Below are 20066 nucleotides of genomic sequence, written 5' to 3'. Positions count from 1 at the left end.
AGACAGGCACTACCCTCAAAACTAGTCCACAAACAGATTTCCTGTGTCATATCCACACATACCCCCAGTCCTACCATTATCCCCAAGAATCAGCTTCAAGGAGCTCCCCACTCTTCACCCAATATTGCCTTGGACTTTGTCAGGGCTGTATCTCTCAGCTTGCCCTGAAATGAGGGACATGCTACCCAAGATACTTCTCATCCTTCTTAAAGCAGTTTTCTGTCACCCAACCAACCTACACAACATCTTCATCCATCGCTATGCCACTCCCACTACCAACTGCTTGCCATAGGGACCATATTGCTGCGGTAGAACAAGGTGCAAGACCTGCACAATCTATCCACCCAGCTCCTCCCGTTCCAGTCCTGTCACAGGCTTATCCTCATCCATCAGAGGCTGGGTCACCTGTGAAAGCAACCATGTCATATACCAACTCTGCTGCAAACACTGCACAAACCAGCTGTCCACAAGGATTAAGGGCCACTGCTAAACTGTTGCCAAGAACAAACTTGATCACCAAGTGGCACAAGTTGTGGCTGAGCACGGTATGGTCAATTTCACTGGCTGCTCCTCAACGCGGGCCATCTGGATCCTTAATTCCACCACCAGCTTCTCTGAACTATGCGGATGAGGGTTATCCTTGCAACACATCCTCTGCTCCTTTAATCACCATGGCCTCAATCTCCAGTAACCTACTGTCACTGCACCATCTACCCAACTGTTTCTCATTCCTCTGCCCAGTCACCCAATTCCAATTCACATCCTCACATCATCTTCAGCATGCACTGCTCCCCAACTTCTGTGACAACTATGTATCACATACCCAGCCCATATACCTGCCACCCCTCCTTCCTAGCTGGCAAACCAGCCACTAGACATCCACCCACAATCGCTCTCTCTGCCTCTCGCTTCTCTGTCCCTCTACCCACTCCATCCAACACTACACCCATCACAACCCTTGCCGAAAAGCAGGGGAAAACATTGTTTTGGCTTATAACAATAAGAAAACTTTTCATTCCACAGAAATAGTAAACATTTTCAAAAATTGTTATACTTTGCATAGCAGAGATTCAGCACAAAAACACTCCACCAAAAAGATGCAACCAGACAGAAACAAAGATGTCATACAAAGCTCAGTGTTTATTACTAAAATAACCAAATAAAATGTATTAAAAGCTATCAAGGAACCAAATAAAATACTCACCTAGCATTGATGGTATATGCAGCCTGGTCCAAAAGAAATGGTTACTGAAGTTAATTGAACCCTTATACATCTCCAGTCACAACTTTTCTGCAAGTGCTGAAAACATAAAAAATCATACAAATCATACCCATTCACAAAGTCAGGGCTTCTCCTACAGTTTTTACACTCTGCAGCTTCCTCTAGTACCATGGATCTTATTCCCTGGTGTCTTAACATATGTCCTATCATCCTGTCACACGTTTTTGTTAGTGTTTTCTGTATATTCCTTTCTCATTCCTAACTTGTCAGCCCAGCTAATTTTCAACTTCCTTCTATAGCACCATATGTCAAACACTTTGATCCTCTTCTTAAGTGTTCCTACTGTCCTTGATTCACTATCACACAGTGCTATAATCCAGAAATTTCTTCCTCAAATTAAGCCCAATGTTTGATACTGGTAGACTTATTTTGGCCAGCAATTGTCTCTTCACCTGTGATATTCTGCTTTTTATGTTCTTCTTGCTTTGTCTGTGAGGTGTTATTTTGCTTCAATTCCTACACTTTGTCTACCTATTGGTCACCAATTTTGGCATTAAATTCATCACTAATCTCTTTTCTGCTACACCTCATTACTTTGATCTTTACTTGTCTTACTCATAATCATTGATCTGTTCATTCCTTTCAACAGTTCCTCCAATTTTTCTGCCCTTTCAATGGGAATAACAATGGCATTAACGAATCTTATTATTGTTATTCTTCCAACCCAAGTTTTAATCCCACTTATGAACCTTTCTTGTTTGATGTAAAATGCTGCACCCCCATCTTACACCTTCTTAATCTGAGCACTTTGTTCTTGGTTTCCCATTTTTATTCTTCTCTCTTGAGTTTTGTATGTATTCTATATTACCCATCTTTCCCTGTAGCTTACTTATAATTTTCTTAAGAATTTCAAATATCTTGCACCACTTTACATTATTGATCACTTTTCCGGGTCAACAATTCCAATGAATGTCTTTTCATATTTCATAAGCCAAATGGTTATCATCTATCAGATCCTCAGTTTTATTTTCCATTCTTCTGTGCAGTAACTGAGTGAGGTGGTGCAGTGGTTAGTACACAGGACTCACATTCAGGAGGAATAAGGTTCAAATCTGCATCCAGTCATCCTGGTTTAGGTTGTCCTTGATTTCCCTAAATTGCTCCAGACAAATGCTGGAATTGTTCCTTTGAAAGGGCATGGCTGATTTACTCTCCCATCCTTGAAACATTCTGAGCATGTGCTCTGATGAATTTGTTGTCAACAGGATGCCAAACTTAAATCTTCCATACTTCCCATCATTCCATACATTATTCATGTCAGCAACTTGGATACATGAGATGTTAAGTTGATTGTGCAGTAGTTCACCTACTTATCTGCCCTTACTATCATTTGGATTGTGTTTAAGATATTTTTCTGCTAGTCTGATGCTATGTCTCAAGTCTCATAGATTCTACATGTCAACTTGAATGGTTGTTTGATTGCCATTTCCTCCAATTTTTTTTTAAAATTCTAATGGAATGTTATTTATCCCTTCTGCCTTATCTGATTACAAGTCTGCCACAGCTCTGTTATACACTGATTCTGATGTGGCATTCCCTGCATCTTCCTTGGCTACTTCCATTTCTTCTTATATTCTTATATTACACCAGACAGTTCCTCCCCATTGTAGAGATGTTCATTGTACTTCTTCCATCTGTCTACTCTCTCCTCTGCATATAATGATGTGGTTCCCATTGCACTTTTTATGTTGATGGCCTTGCTTTTAATTTCACCAAGCATTGTTCTGACTTTTCTATATACTGAGTCAGTCCTTTGATGATGATTTCTTTTTTGACTTCACATCTTTCCTGCAGCCATTTCATCATAGCTTTCCTACATTTCCTCTTTATTTCATACCTAAGTGGTTTGTATTTTTGTATTCCTGTCTTTCCTTGACCAGTTTTGTGGTTCCTTCTTTTATTTGTCAGTTGATGTATTTCTTCTGTTACCAAAGATTTCTTTGCAGCTACCTTCCAAGTACCTGTCTTCATCTGTACAAATTCTGTGATGGCCCTTTTAGACATTTCCATTCCCCTTCAACTGAATTGTTTATGTGGTATTCATTGTCACAGTATGTACTGCCATAGAGAACTTCAAACACACCTTATTGTTCCTCTTTACTTCAGTATCCCACTTCTTTGTACTTCAGTATCCCACTTCTTTCCACATTGATTCTTCTGAACAAATCTCCTGGACTTCAGTCCACTCTTAATCACTAATTATTTTTCCTAATACATGCATTCAAGGAAGTAGTTGAATTACACGTTTCTAAAAAATTGTCTGTGTGACATTCTTTGGTTTACTTCTAACCTTATCCTACAGTCTGAAAGATTTCTCATGTGCTTCACAGTTTCATCAAAATACTATTCCGTATTTCAGTCTGAGTGAGCATATGCAAAATGTATAATCCCAAGAGTATTATGTGAGATACAGTCCCTTAATGTTTTTATAATGAAACATGTCTTGTTCAATTTTCTTTCATATAATCTGCATGTATAGCCCTTTCTTGTTCTGTTGTATCTATATGCCAAGAAAATTTGTTCTTTTTGGCTTGATAATTGCTTGTCCATTTAGTACAATATTGAATTAGCTGGTGTCCTATTCTGTGTGGTAAATACATTAATAGCAATAGTTTATTCCAATTTTATAAATAAATTGTTTGCTTCAAAGAAATCTACTACTTCTCAATTGTAGTTTTAATGTTTTATTCTGGTATTTCTTCTGAATTTCCTGTTCTTAAGATGATTGTTATAAGAGTCAAGGGGCACAAAAGGGAAGCAGTGGTTGAGAAGGGAATGAGACAGGGTTGTAGCCTATCCCCATTGTTATTCAATCCGTATATTGAGCAAACAGTAAAGGAAACAAAAGAAAAATTTGGAGTAGGAATTAAAGTCCAAGGAGAACAAATAAAAACTTCTAGGTTTGCTGATGACATTATAATTCCATCAGAGATATCAGAGGACTTGGAAGAGCAGTTGAATGCAATGGACAGTGTCCTCAAAGAGGATATAAGATGAACATCAACAAAAGCAAAACAAGGATAATGGAATTTAGTCAAATTAAATTAGGTGAAGCTGAGCGAATTAGTTTGGGAACTGAGACACTTAACGTAGTGATGAGTTTTGCTATTTGGGAAGCAAAATAACTGATGGCGGTCAAAGTAGGGAGGATATAAAACATAGACTGGCAATAGCAAGAAAATCGTTTCTGAAGCAGAGAAATTTGTTAACACCGAGCATAGATTTAAGTGTCAGGAAGCTTTTTCTGAAAGTATTTGTATGAATGTAGCCATATATGGAAGTGAAACAAGGATGATAAACAGTTTAGACAAGAGGAGAATAGAACCTTTTGAAATGTGGTGTTACAGAAGAATGCTCAAGATTAGATGGGTAGATCACATAACTAATGAGGAAGAATAGAATCGGGGAAAAGAGAGATTTGTGGCACAACCTAACTAGAAGAAGGGGTCAGTTGGTAGGACTTATTCTGAGGCATCAAGGGATCACAAATTTAGTACTGGAGGGAAGCATTGGAGGTAAAACCCATAGAGGGAGGCCAAGAGATGAATATATTAAGCAGATTCAGAAGGATGTAGCTTGCAGTAGTTACTCAGAGATGAAGATGATGGAGTAACATGGAGAGCTACATCAAACCAGTCTTTGGACTGAAGACCTCAACAACAACAAGATGATGGTCTCATCAGCAATTTTGTATATTTTTATTGTTACTGTCATTTGTTTTTCAATCATTTAACATGCAATAAAAACAGGATTGGTCCCAATGGGCCCTTGTGGCTCACTGTGTCTGATTGCTGATAGATCTAACTGATAGGTATTAACTGTGTCATTTTCTTTGTGTGTTATCCCTGTGAGTTTTTTTTTTTTTTTTTTTTTGGGGGGGGGGGGGGGGGGGGGGCAGGATTAAATCTAGTCGCATGCTGCCCCTCAGTGTCTAACTTCTCAATCTGTTGTAGTAGCATATCATGGCTGATTGTATCAAATGCCTGTGTCAAGTCTAGGAATATGCTTTAAACATGTTCATATATATCTATTCCCTGTAATGCTTTGTACAGAAAGGAAAATATCACTGTTTCAGTTGAATTGTCTCTTCTGAATCCATGTTGGCATTTTTTTAATATGTTATATTTAATTAATAAATCAGGAAGGCTGTAAAACTTTTTCAGTTTTTTTTTTTTTTTTTTTTTTTTTTTTTTTGGGGGGGGGGGGGGGGGAATTGTCATCACTTCACAGCTGCCTTTTTTATGAAGTAGTTTCACTTTTGATAATCTAGAAAGTTGCCAACAGATAAGGGCAGATTTATAAAACAAATCCATTGTTATGATATTTTTTATAAACAAATCTGAAATGTCATCTACTCCTGCAATGCGTTCAGCTTTTAGTAGCTTCATTTCTAGCTGTATTTTCTGTATGTCAGTTGGCATGAGAAATACTATCTTATGTAGCTACTTCATGTTCCACCTTATATGTGTGTAATTTTTATGAATGATATTTTACTCAAGAAGCTTTTCACCATTATAATTAAATAAACAAAAAATAAAAATTAAAAATTAATCACTTTAATCAGCTACATCTGTTGGATTGCAATTTTTCATTCAGCTATCTTTCAACAAAGTTGTATGAATATGTCATTTTCCAACAATCTGCCAGTTTTTTATTACTCTTCTGAGTATTGCTTTACACTTACAAAAATTTTTGTCAAATTGAGATGTTGTACTGCTTATTTCAGAAATACTGTAGAGGCACTGTTTCTAAACATCTGATTTTCTTATACCTGAAAGGATACAGCTCTTTCAGTAGGTTTCTAGTTTTAAGTGAAAAGTATGTATCAAAATATTGTTTGTGTTTGAATACATCAAATTTAGCAGATATGCTTCATGGACTATTAATTTGCTCCCTTGACTCTTCAATTAAATATGGCCTAAATCCTTTAAATTCCTGACCACTGTAATATCTGCTTTTGTACATTGTTGGTTTCCTATATAAGGTGTTATTACTTTCCTATTGGAAACTTACACTCTGGTCATAATGGTCCCCCACTCCTATCTTAAGTGTTTCTGAAGTGTATTGATGTTGATTAGCACTAATCATTATTTTATCTATAATTGAGTTAGCATCAGTATTTTCTCATTTAGGGGAATGTATTCTGATTTTTATGTTGCAAGACACTATGTATTCATCATCTAAGTGCTTCCACTGTGTTATGTGCTAAAGTCTACACTGAAGTTATCACAAATGTGTATAGTTTGCTTATTTTTTACATGTTTCATTAATGTATCTTCTGTGAGTTGTAGAAAATTCCTTACGTCTCCATCAGTAGACCTGTAAAGACATGATACAGTTATTCTGATTATTGGTATTTCTGTAGATCACACTTGAAAATCTTTTTCAAATATTCAGTTTCTAGCACAATGAAATTGCTTACTGCAAGTGCAGTCTGCCAATTCACAGCACAGAAACATGCAACAGAAAACAGTATTCACACTACCTTTCTAACTTTTGCTCTTTCTCTTGTAAAGTACATACATACACAATCACACAGGCACACACATGCACATTCCTGCGGTCACAGTAAGACTGATTATTGATTATTGAGGACAGTAGCCTAGGCATATGGAGCTACAAAGAGGGTATGGAAGAATGCACAAAGCAAGGATTGGGCAACAGGATAGTGTGTAGTACATCTTTCAGCAGATGACACAGTAGCTGTGCAAGATGAAAAGAGCTGAGAGGTAGAGCATATGAAAGACAGAGAGAGGGGGCCAGGAAGGGAGAGGAGGAAATGGGAGGAAAGTGGAGATGAAGAGGGAGCAGTGAACGAAGAAAGAAAGAAAGGGAGAGTGGTGGAAAGGGGAAGGGGTTGAGAGAGAGAGAATGCTTACATGGAGGGAGGGAATGATGTGAACAGAAGGGAGAAGGGGAAGATAAGTTGAGACAGTGGAAAACAGAGTAGTAGAGGACTAGGCCAGGAGGATTACAGGAGTGCAAGATGAACTGGAGAGAGTCAATTCCCACCTGTGTAGTTCAGAGAAACTTGTGGTGGAAGTGAGTATCCAAATGGCCTGTGTAGTGAAGCAGCTGTTGAAGTCATTAGTATTGTGGTGTGCAGTATGTTTGGTTGTTGGATGGTGGAACTCGAGGTTTGCCACAGTCTAATTGTGGCCATTCATACAAGAAGATGGTTTGTCACTCATCATGCCCAGATAGAATGCAGTACAGTTATTGCAGCATTGCTAATATGGCTTTAATTTGTTTGGTAGGAAATGTCTGTGTTGATCTGCTGTAGGAGGTGGTGGGCAGGTGTATGATGTAGGTCTTACACCTGGGCCAACCATAAGGCAATGATTCATGGGGTCCTGGTTTGGGAGCAGGATTGGAATAGATATGGACAAGGATATTCTATAGATATGGTGGATGGTGGAACACTATGTTGGGTGATGTGAATAGGGTTTTGAGTAAAATATCCCTCATCTGACAGAATGCTGACAGATAATTGAAGTCCTGGTGAAGGATGTGGTTGAACTTTTCAAGGCCAGGGTGGTACATGGTCATCAAAGGAGTGCTGGCCCTTGGCTGGTTAGCAAATTCACTGGTATCAAAGGAGGAGATGGCACAAGGGATATGTTTATGAATGAGACAGATTGAGTACCCTGTTGCTGAACATGCTTCACACTACAACACAAATGACTTCAACAACTGTTTCAGTAAATGGACTATTTGCATGCTCTGTTCCAGCACAAGTGTCTTATAACTAAGCAGGTGGGAATTTGGGAATTCTGTCTCCAGCACATCCTGTGTTTTCGCAACCCCCTGTCCTAAACCTCTGTTAACCTGTCCTCTCTCCCCTTCCCCCTCTCTCTCCCTCTCTCCCCACTCTCCCATTCTCTCCATTTCCACCCCTCTCTCCCTCTCCCTCAGCTCCCTTTTCCACCCTTTCCCTTTCTTCCTTTTCATCTCCACCTTCTTTTCCTTTCCTCCCCTCCCTTATTCCCTTCTCCCTCTCCCTATCACTTATGCATTCTACCCTCTGAACTTCTTTTCTCTTGTTGTGCAGCCACTGAGTCATCTGCCAATGGACCTCCTTGCACTGCGCACTATTCCTTGCTTTCCTACCCCCTCCTCATCTCTATTATTCCCTGCTTGCCTCCCTCCCCCCTCCCTCACCACCATGTGCCCAGGTAACTTCCCTTAGTGACTGATAATCAATAATCAGGCTGTTCATGACTGAGGGAGTATGTGTTTGGGTGTCTGTATGGTTGTGTGTGTGAACATGTGTCATTTTACTAGAGGAAGAGCAAATGCTCAAAAGCTAGTATGAGAACTGCTTTCTGCTACATGATTCTGTGTGCCATACATCTTTCTGCCGTAGGTGAGTAGTGGCCCTATTCTTACTTTATGTATTTTTCCATCCAGGAGTATCCATTGCTGTTTTTCTGTTAGTAACAACTTTATGTTTGGTAGAAGCAGTTAGTCATCAAAAAGTATGTTAACAAGGCTGAGAACTATTGTAGCTTTCCAACAAATTCTTCTTTTTTGGAACTATAGAGTACGCATACATATGCATATAGAAATAGACCCTCACACACACACACACACACACACACACACACACACACACAGCTACACTGTCCTCGTTAACTATATTGTGCCAGCATTCCAGCTTGCTTGTGGTGTGAGGTTGTGTCAGGTGATGTGGACGAGGGGAGAAAGGAGTGGGGAGCAGGAGGGAGGTGGCTAGTAGGGAAAGGCAGCAGGTTCATGGGACATGAATGTAGTACTGGCATTGATTTCCTCAATCTGGCCACAGGAAGGGATGAGTTGTGCACAGCACATGATTATATAGAGGAGGAAACTGGGAGAGGGAAATAAAACAGACAAAGGAGAGACAGTGGGGAAGAGAGTGGGAATGCAAGAGTAAAGTTAGGATTCTGTGTTCTGGTCCAGGGATGGAGGTGGTTGTGGGGGAGGGGGCTAGTTGAAGATGACGCCAGGAGGATTATGGGATAAAAGGATGTGTGCTCTATAACTCTAAGAAAGGTCTATTCTGAAAGCTAGCAATGTTTTCTGCTTGTTCATGTGTCATGTAATGACTCACTACCCATGCTATTTGGTGAGTTTTTACCTTTACTCCTTAAATTATTTACATTCCACCAGGATTTTTCATTAGCATATCTACTGTTGCTATTGTATCCTACCTCAATCCCACTGCCTGTGGTCTCAGGCAACCGAAATAACAGGCAGCTTGGGTTCAGTTGCCTGAGACTGCAGTTGTGTGTGTGAGTTGTGTTTGCATGAGTGTGTGTATGTGTGTGTGTGTGTGTGTGTGTGTGTGTGTGTGTGTGTGTGGATATGTGTGTCTGTTGCTGAAGAAGGCCTTAATGGCCCAAAGCAATAATTGTGAGAGTCTCTTTGTTGTGCCTGACTCAGCATCTCTGCTATATGGTGAGTGGCAACTTTCCTTCTCGTTGTATTATAGGTTGATAGTGTGATAGTTCTCACACTTTTCTGCTGTTAATATCTTCAGGACTGTGTGGATGATATTTTTCTGAGGGTCTGATGGTACATCTCCAGACATAGATTCTACACATCAACTTGAATAGCATTTGGTTGCCACTTCCTCAAACAATTTTAGAAATAATGAAGGGCAGTAGTCAGTTACTTCTATCTTATTTGATGGCAAGTCTTCCAGAACTTGGTTAAACTCTGGTTCCAATACTAGATCCTCTGTGTTCCATGTCAGTTCCCATTTCTTTTTCTATCACATCATCATGGTTCTTCTACATACTCTTTCCACCTGTGTGTTCTCTCCTCTGCACATAATAGTGGAATTCCTCTTGCACTCTTAATGTTGATGACTTTGCTTTTAATTTACCAAAATCCATTTCAACCTTTCTATATTCTGAATTAGCTACTCTGATGGCCATTTCCTCTATAACATTTTCTGTGAGACTGTAATCTTGTTATAGTGAGTCTGTGTAAATTTGCATAACTTTTTTCAGATTGATAACTCTAAAAAATTGTTTCACTGTTGTTCATGATCTCAGTGTGATTTTCTCAATGTACCTGAAGGAAAGTAGCTGATAAATCTGATCATATTTCAAGTGCTGTGGTGCTGTAGGTTTCCTATAAGGGTCTTTTTCCTCCTTTGATACCTAAAAGACTGCCATTGACACCATTTTGTCTATTTATTGTGTGCATATTTTGTTTCTTCGTTAGTCCTAGTTAAGAGTGGTATTCAACCAGTGAAGACTGATCATTCAATATTGATTCTATGACCTTGATTTACAGTATGTATTTATGTTAATCTCAAGGGCTGTAGATATTAAACATTAAAAAGGTGATGATTACACTGGTAAAGCAGTGAATCTTAATAATGTCTTCAGATTACAGATCCATCTGGTAAACACTCCAGTTACATCTTTTTTTTTTTTTTTTTTTTAAGAGTTAAATGATTTCTATTGTTTCCTACGCTATCAGGGTTCTAAATGTATGTCTGGCAAGGCTTTCTAAAGGACAGTCTTTCTTTAGGTGCCTCACAGTTTACTTTGATTGTCGAATCATCTTCTGCATGCTTAGGAACATCTCTCACCTTTCAGACATTCAATGTGGCCTTTCTACAGATTCCATTTTATTCAGTCCTCTATATCTGATCATGACTTGTGTTTCACAATCCCATGTTTGAATTCCCCCAGAGTCTGTTTTGATTTCAGGCATAATACTACAAGTGTGCTGTCTGTGGCTGCACAGTCTTTAGATTTTTGCTCTCATATGTTCTATAAGAACCCAGTAATGTTTTGTTCAAGACTGCTGCTGCTGAACATCTGTTGGTTTTAAGTCTGAGTTTGTTAGGCAGGAATTGCACTTCAGTTATTCTTAAGCAGTGGTGCATATTAAAATAATTGTTTTCCAGTATTTGACATTCTAGATCTTAAACATATTGTGCCTGTGACAGCAACAAGATCAGTCTGAAATTCCTGTAGTGGAAAGTTTGGTGACTACCTGTTTTATTTTTACGTGAAGTTTGGAAAATACATGGATATGGATTTCAGATCAAAGAATTTACAGTGGCCTGTAAGGTGTCTTTCATTTTATGTGTCCTCCAGTGTGCTTGATTTGTATGTCTTTTCTGTGCCTATCTCCACATTAGAAATCACATAATTAGATTTTTACCTACTGTTCTCAGATCCTGATGCTAGTCTTTGAGTAGACTACCACCAGGATCTGAGAACAGTAGGTGAAAATCTAATTATGTGATTTCTAATGTGGAGATAGGCACAGAGAAGACATACAAATCAAGCACACTGGAGGATAAATAAAATGAAGGGCACCTTGCAGACCACCGTAAATTCTTTGATCTGAAATCTGTATCCATGTATTTTCCAAACTTCATATAAAAGTAAAAAAAGAAGTCACCAAAGAGTTATCCCACTGGTAGTCTCCTCAAAGGGTTTCCATAAGTCTTCAACTTTGTGTAACTTTCCTACTATCGTTATTAATCTGAGCAAGGATGTTGTACAAAGCAAATATTCTACTGTCAAATGTAGGACTAAGTGGTGAGGTCATTTCAGAGGTAGGATTAAATTTGAGTGCTGAATGTATAACAGTTTTTTTTTTTTTTTTTTTTTTACTTGTAAGGTGGTCAGCAAAATAATTAGATTCCTTTTGATCCTAATAGACAGTTTTCTGAGCAAATATCACTTTTATCTCTGAAATGTGTTTCCTCTGGAGGTTTTCTTTTTTCTTTCTTTTTTTCCCTGTTGGAATAGAGATTTTGATAACCTCTGTTTATTCCCCATGTCATATTCCTTATCTCACAGAATCTGATGGTTGGAAGAAACTAGAGTGTATGGGTCAGGGCCTGGGATAGTTGTGTTAGTATGTCTCACAGCATACCTCTGTTGCCAGTCATAAGTAATTGCTGGGACGATCATCATGTCATAATCATGAAGCTACAACTGTATTATTATGCTGGAGAGATCTCTCTTGGCTCAATCACTTTAATCCTTTCAGTACCTATTACATGCAGAGTTAGTGCTAATGTTATGTCTATTACTATTAATATTATTATTGTTATCATTATTTTTATGGTTATTGTTTATCAATATAGTATTGTTTTGGTGTTTTCTGTAAGCAAAAATTATGTGCACAAGTATAGATGAATGGATTTTAACCCTGTTTAGGATGTGCGTAGTTTGGCAGAAAAAGATTTCAAGTTGAAGATCCAGTACCGGGAATTTAGCCCTGAGATGTTACAAGAACTGATCTCCCATTCCTTACGCTGTAGCCAGCATATAAAGTATGATTGCTATAAGGCACCATTGGAGCTACATTCCGCTACATGGTTCCAGTCATCAGCAAACAAACAAATTGTTGACTACATTGGTGATGTAAAGAAAGGAACGTGCCCATGTGCTGGTAACTATGATTAAATCACAATTCAAAGAACTGTATTTTAAATGTTTATAGTAACTTGAAGTTGTAAAAATCTTCATTATGACTGTATTGTGAAAAATGATCACAGTCTGTCTGGCTTTATGTACCATAAATTCAGTGCATTTGTTTACTTTGCAGTGAACAAAACTTGTATTGATCCAAAACAATCCTGTAACTGTGATGCAAACGAAGCACGATGGCATACAGATGAGGGTCTCTATACATCTCCTAATACATTAGGAATCACTGACATGATATTCCTACAACAAAAGGAGCTGGTTCATGATTCACAAGGTCGCATAACTCTTGGACCTCTGGAATGTGTTGAAACGAGTAAGGCATAATATTTATTTTAGTGCTCACCAACACTGTAAGGTTTTAAGCTACTTTTAAATAGCATTTAATCCATTTTATTTCCTATATTGAAGTACATAATTTATAAAAAAAAAGACCTATTGCTTGCTTTATTTGGTGCACCGATTGTCAATTTGAGTTTTTGTTGCCTTGGGCAATAATTTTCCTTTTGTCTTCTTGTGTGGTGAGTTGATTGTAATTTTCCCTCACTGTCATAATATGATATACTTGGTCCAGTCACATTAATGTGACTACCAATTATGTTTGATGTCAATGAGCAATAATCACTCACAGACGGCAGGTGGCAGCACTAGCAGTGGAGGACATATGAAGCTTGTTGGCAGGATGCAGAAAACAGTGCAGTCTTTGGCATAATGCAGAGACAGAGCAATTTATTTGATGTACGAAGAGGTATGATCATTAGCTTTCAGGCCAAGAGTGGAATCATTTATGAAATGGCTAACTTTATAAACTGTTCACAACTGTTGTGGTATAACATGTACAGCATGTACAGCAAAATGGCACTACCGAAAACCAGCGCCAAGGCAGCTGTGGAGCCCGTGTTCCATAGATGACAGGGGTGAATGAAGGCATGTACAGGTGACAGGAAGACATGTACAGGTGAATAGACATGCAACTATTGAGCAACTGGTCATCCAGATGAACCAAGGGGCTTCCAACAGCATCTCCCTAATGACTGTTCAGTGAACATTGCTGCCTATGGGCCTCCACAGCAGGCATCTGCTTCATGCACAAATGGTGACTATTGTACACTGGTTACAGAGCGTGGAATTTGCATGCCAGTACTGCAACTGAACCTCCACTGATGGGTGATGTATGACATTTTCAGATAAATCACATTTTATGCTCTATTGGGCATTGGCATGTACAGCGTGAAATGTCTGTAAGAAAACTACCTGTTACAATCGTTGGAAGCTTCCAAGTCAGAGGCCATTCCCTCGGTTATCTCGTCATTCTGGAAACCACAAAGGATCAACACAAATATGCATCTATCCTTGGGGCCCATGTCCACCCTATGTGCAATCTGTTTTACTCAGCACGATGGCATCTACCAGCAGGACAATGCTATGTATCACACGGATCATAGTGTATGTGTGTTGTTTTGAAGAGCACCAGGATGAGTTTACCATACTCCTCTGGCCACCAAACTCCCCAGATTTATATCCGATCAAGAATCTATGGGACACCTCAAGTGGGCTGTTCATGCCATGTATCCTCAGCTGAGAAACGTAGTGCAGCTGGCAATGGCACTGGAGTGAGCATGGCTCCATGACGTTGTTGGTACCTTCCAGAGCCTCAGACTCTCTTTCTGCATGTCTTGAAGTGGTCTCCACTACATGAGGTGGCCATTCAGGCTTTCAAAATGTGGTCACATTAATGTGACTGTACAGGACTGTCTGGGTGGCATTTTTGCTAGATATCTCACTGTTCTTTCTTGAATCATGAATATTCTTCCTAAGTAGCCAGCTTGTGCAGCTTGTAATGCTTTTTTACTCTAACTGTTCATGAGGATAAAAAGTATACAAAAATTAACTGTAACTGTAGTTTACTCAAGAAAATTTATGAGTATTTTATACAATGTAATTTAAATTTTTTGAAAAGCAGTAAAAACACACATTTTATGCATAACTTCATGCCTGAGTCGTTTCATTAATTGTTGAACATAGTCCATTATTTTCAGAAAATTCTTGGGTTGGTTTGTTATCTTTGCAAACTTCATGCGGCTCATGTTTTCGTTAAATCAGACATCTCATTAACATTTCTAGTGTTTATTCCCATTACACTCTGTTCACAACTCCTCACATCATGCTGTCATAGAAACTGTTCACATGTTCTAATGTTTTCCCATTGTGTCCAACCAGCAACACCCTTCTTACTTTTTGCTTGCCAAGCTAAAGCACTTTATGCCTCCTGACACCGAGTCAAAGATAGTAAATCACAAAGTAAATATATTACAAACAATACTGGTTGCTTTTAAGATTTGAACATTAATATTGTAAAATAAAACAATTTGAAATGTTCTTATTATATATTGTAACTAGGAAAGATAAATAACAAATTTACTAGGTGTTAGTTTTTTTTAATGCATGATTGATAATGCTATCCCTACTTCAGAAGTAAATCAATAATTATTTCCTGCATACATAAATGACAAATTGAACTTATTGATATCATACCAAGACATGAAATGAAAAGGCCGACACCTGCTGAAATGAACTTTCATTTTACAACTTCCACATAGCTGTAATCAATAGGACAAACATGAAAATATAAGTTCATAGTACATCTTGTTCAGAAGTTTCTCATTAATAACCTTTGTTGTTGCGCAGATCAGGAAGAGCTGTGCACTTATCTTTTTACACTGTATCTAGTCTGATGGGCCAAGACATTATGACCCTGTCCACCATGAGACTTAATGTGGTCACATGACACAGTAAGGAAAGTAAATAAACAGAACAGAGATGAATGAGGGATCAGTCCAGCAATGACATAAATGACTTTGAAAAAGGTCAGATTGTTATGGCCTGGTACCTAGGAATGAGCATGTCAGAAATGGTGAAGCTGGTAGTTGTCAATGTGTTACTCTAATAAGCATTTATGGAACGTGGTTGAAGGACAGTGAAACCATAAGTGGGTAACAATCAACCAATCAATCTCTTTATTCATCCATTAACAATATACATTGTATGGATGTAGCCAATTACAATATATTTTCTTATCTTCAATTTGTTTCAAAAACTTGGATAATAAATATAAATATCGCCGTCATGTCTCGGCACTAAGGGCCCCCTGCATCTGCTTTTGATGTGAGCAACAATCTTGGCAGGAGTGGGTAGTAGGGGTACAGAAGAGCTGTGGAGCAAGGAGGTGAAGGGATAGCAGGATAGGGTTAGAAGAAGATGCTAGTGCTGCCAATGGGAGTGTGCAGGGATGTGACAGGGATGGATAGTGGGCTGCTTGGAGGATCATCAGGAGGCTGCTCTAGGAGGGGGAAGATTGGGGGTAGAGGCAGCAAGTGGATGAGGGCAAGGAGAGAAGTAGAGGAGGTGAAAGGATTATGCAGGTGTGCTGGTGGGACAGAAGGCACATGTGGGGCTGGAATGGGAGCAAGGAAGAGTTTTGAGGTAGGTGGAGGACAGGGACCAGTGGAGGTTGAGGACAGGGGATTACAGAAATGAAAGATAGGTTGCAGGATGAGTTCCTACCTGTGCAATACAGGAAATCAGATGTTGATAGGAAGAATCCAGGTGGTGCAAGCTGTGAAGCAGTAAATGCTAAGCACATCTTGTTGCGCAACGTGTGACCACAATATTGTGGTGGCCATTCATGTAGGCAGATAGCTTCTTAGTGGCCACGTCCACACGGAATGAGCACAGTGTTTGCAACTAAGTTGGTGGATAACATGACTGCTTTCACAGGTGGCCCTGGCTCTGATTGGGTAAGAGATGCCTGTGACAGGACTGGAGTACAGGGTGTCAATTTTGAACTGTACAAAATAAAATCGTCATAACTTCTGAACAATTTGTGTTAGGATGTTCAAACAGCACAGTTGGCCGCAGGGCATGATGGGAATAGTATGGTTTGGTTTAGCAATGTAGCCCATTTTCATTTGGATGGGTTCATCAATAAGCAAAATTGGCTTGTTAGAGGGACTGAGAATCCACATTTCATGATCGAGAAATATAATCACTCTAGTTGGTGACTGTGTGGTGTGCAATCTCGTCACAAACTAACTGGTGCAATATTCCTTGACAGCACGGTGACTACCGAATGGTACATGGAGGTCTTGGAAGATGATTTTATCACCATTATCAAAAGTCAACCTGATTTCAACAAGATGTGGTTCATGCAAGACCGAGCTCGGTGCCATCATGATGTCATGGAGGAGCACTTCCGGGACTGCATTCTGGCACTGGGGTACCCAGAGGCCACTGGCATGGGCATCGAGTGACTGCCATATTCTCTGGATCTGAACACATGTGACTGTTTTTTGTGAGCTATATTAAAGACAAGGTGTACAGGTGTACAGCAATAACCCTAAAACCGTTGTTGAGCTGAAAACAATCATTCAGGAGGTCATCGACAGCATCAATGTTCCAACACTTCAGCGGGTCATGCAGAATTTCACATTTGTCTGCACCACGTCATCACCAACGATGATGGGCATATTGAACATGTCACAATCTAAATCCAAATATCTGTAGCGACATTTACATGTTAAATACAGTGTGTGCACACCATAGTTTGTAACTAATTTACATTATTTTCATGTAGTTGAATAACTGTGACCCTGTATTTGGTAGTGTGAGAATCTATGCACAACGTCCTGCATCTAGATCTATTCCAGGGATACGACCCCTGGAGCAATGGGTTGGGACCAGGGGTGGAATAGGAACAGACAAGAATATTTTGTAGGTTTACCTGGACATTACACGGCCATTATCAAGTGTGCAGTCACATCCAGAGCTGTGTGTCAGTTATGAGGGAACAAATGAATGCTGAGAAGCTCCCTCCAGTGTATAAGACAATGTTTAAGAAAATCTTTCTTTTACTAACTTTTGATCTGTGTGCCTGGCTGTGGCCAGCAGACTTGAGCTTTCAGTAACCTGACATTGGACATATAGCTCCTAGAAATCTTTGCCTCACAGAAATTAAGATTGATTAAAGCCCTTATGCCTAAAGTTTACTCCAAACTGCAATAAGAAGACCAGGTATTTGTATAATGGGTTTATTAACCAAAAGTTGGTGCCAGCTAATCTTGCTTTGGCTTGGTCACCTAAGTGACTTAAAGTGTCATTGATTATTTTTCAATACTAGCTCATAACAAATGTCTCTGAATTATCTTCTGTAAATATGTTATCTATAGTTGGGGCCCTTCTGGTCACAGTTCTACAGCAGCCTGAAACCAGGGAGCTGCAAAATGCACACACCTACCTGTCACTGCTATCTTGGCCACATGCCCTTGTTGCTCCAACGCGCAGGGCCCTTTGAAACACCATCCAAACAAACTACCAACAGTAACTGTTCTGATATAAAATAATCCTACAGTTAGTTACTCAAACTAACTCTGAACACTAATGCTTCAATACTCATCAGCTGAAAATACGGCTTCTGTTAAGACTGAGCAGTAGATAATAGTCTAGGGGCTGAAACTGGTTAAATAAGTGTTAACATTTTTATGAAACAGGAGATTCCATTTAATAAAATTCAGTATATTTATTTACTCATAATTTGTACAAAATTGTGTGTACATCAGCAATGAGCTGGGTCAGTCAGAAGTATCACGCAAAATTGAATTCATAAAAATGGTAACTGAAAAGTTTAAGCTGTTTTAATAATTGAAGTCAATGTTTCCCACCTTTGTAACATCGCGCAACAGTTCTACACTTGTTTTTTGCATCAGGAACTACCTTTTCAGTGTACTGTATTAATTAAAAATTCCATAAGGCCTCTTATTCCTGACCAGTTCTTTAGTAGTGCAATGGTATGCATCAATCTGTTTATGACTGAGAAATACAAAGTGTAAGTACTGCAAATAATGTTGTAAGTCTTGCAAGAAAAATTCTCATTGAGATTACCAGTATGTGATTTTTGTTCATAAATATGAATTTACTGTACCAAGTAGCAGTGGAAGAATCCATTAGTACATAACAAACTATATTTCCAAAATACGTTTCTTTTCAGCTGATCTGAATATAAAACATATGATATAAACATTTTTAGATATTTGAGCAAAATTTTTCATCTCAACTGCTTTACATTGCACATATTTACTGTCCATTTTATAAAAATGCATTTTTTATTTATGGCATTATTATAGGAAAGTAATTCTTTAGTGAGTTCATATCGATTCTTAACAAATTAAAGTATTGATACCCCCTAAAATATGAATGAGATAAAAGCATTGAGAAATATGATGTATCTGTGTCTTATGTATGTTTTATGTCTCTTTCTTCATCACTTTGTTGTGCTATGAGATAAAAACGTTTTTTTAGATGACATTGCCTTTCAACAAACAGATGGTTGACAGTTTGTGAAGTTTACAGTTTTGTGCTTGACTTCAGTAGTTAACAATTTCACATTTATAACATGAAACATTACTACCGTGTACACTGTCTCAAAAATTATGGTTGCTTCTCTAAATGTGTTCCTTTGTACATTTCAGATACTCAAAAATATGTAGTAACTTTTACATCAAGTCAATCGTACATTGAAGTACCTGGATGGAGGAAGGGTGATATTTCATTTAGCTTCCGAACTACAGGAGAAAAGGCTATACTACTGTACCAGCCACCAATAAGACCAAATCATCCCTCCTTCATGGTTGCACTGACAGATGGTAAGTAAAATATCAAAGCTGTTATGGTGCTATTTCTCTGTAAGAAGCCTATGAAAGAGTATAACATTTTGCAGCTGTTAGTCACAGTTTTCAATATTTCTTTTGTTTGCAGATTTCACTCTGACATTTAATTTCACACTCAATAATGGAAGTTCCAAAGTAATGGAAATAAAATCAGGCAGAAAACTAAATGGAGGAGAGTGGCAGAAAATTTGGATTGACTATAATGAACATCATGTTCGATTCATGATCAATACAGAAACAAAAATGGTGGATCTAGCACCAGATGAAGAATTTGGGCCCTTTGAAGGAAGTATGTTTATAGGAGGAGCACCGGAGTAAGTTTTCAAGACTTTTTAAGTGTAAATAAATTTAATATCTTCATTATAATTTTGTGTCACAGGATCTCTTCAACTCTTTTCTCAATTTAAGTTTACTTATTGGACAAAAAATAATTTTTCATTATTGCAAATTTAAAATTTCTTAAATCCCATAAAGTTAAGTTGAAAGCAGCAGTTAGATCTAAAATTACATGAAATATTGTTCTTCTGTTTTATAAATGTTGAAAGGATTACTGTAATAGTTTTAATGGTAACTAGGCTCTGGTCCACAATTCCAAGAGAGCTTCAACAATTTTCA

The 20066-nt window shown here is 38.5% G+C and overlaps 1 protein-coding gene across 1 annotated transcript in view; it reads left to right on the top strand.

The window, feature by feature from the left end:
• LOC124605736 (neurexin-4-like) overlaps positions 1-20066 on the top strand; it is a 567593-nt gene that overhangs the window by 341641 nt on the left and 205886 nt on the right. The window contains exons 17-20 of the mRNA XM_047137616.1: positions 12460-12694; positions 12851-13045; positions 19254-19427; positions 19540-19765. Of these exons, the coding sequence (XP_046993572.1) occupies positions 12460-12694; positions 12851-13045; positions 19254-19427; positions 19540-19765 (830 nt within the window). The remainder of the gene's footprint in view (positions 1-12459; positions 12695-12850; positions 13046-19253; positions 19428-19539; positions 19766-20066) is intronic.

Source organism: Schistocerca americana, chromosome 3 (assembly GCF_021461395.2).
Source record: "Schistocerca americana isolate TAMUIC-IGC-003095 chromosome 3, iqSchAmer2.1, whole genome shotgun sequence".
NCBI lineage: Eukaryota > Metazoa > Arthropoda > Insecta > Orthoptera > Acrididae > Schistocerca > Schistocerca americana.
The sequence above is the reverse complement of the archived record's forward strand: the minus strand, read 5'-3'. Positions and strand labels throughout refer to the sequence as shown.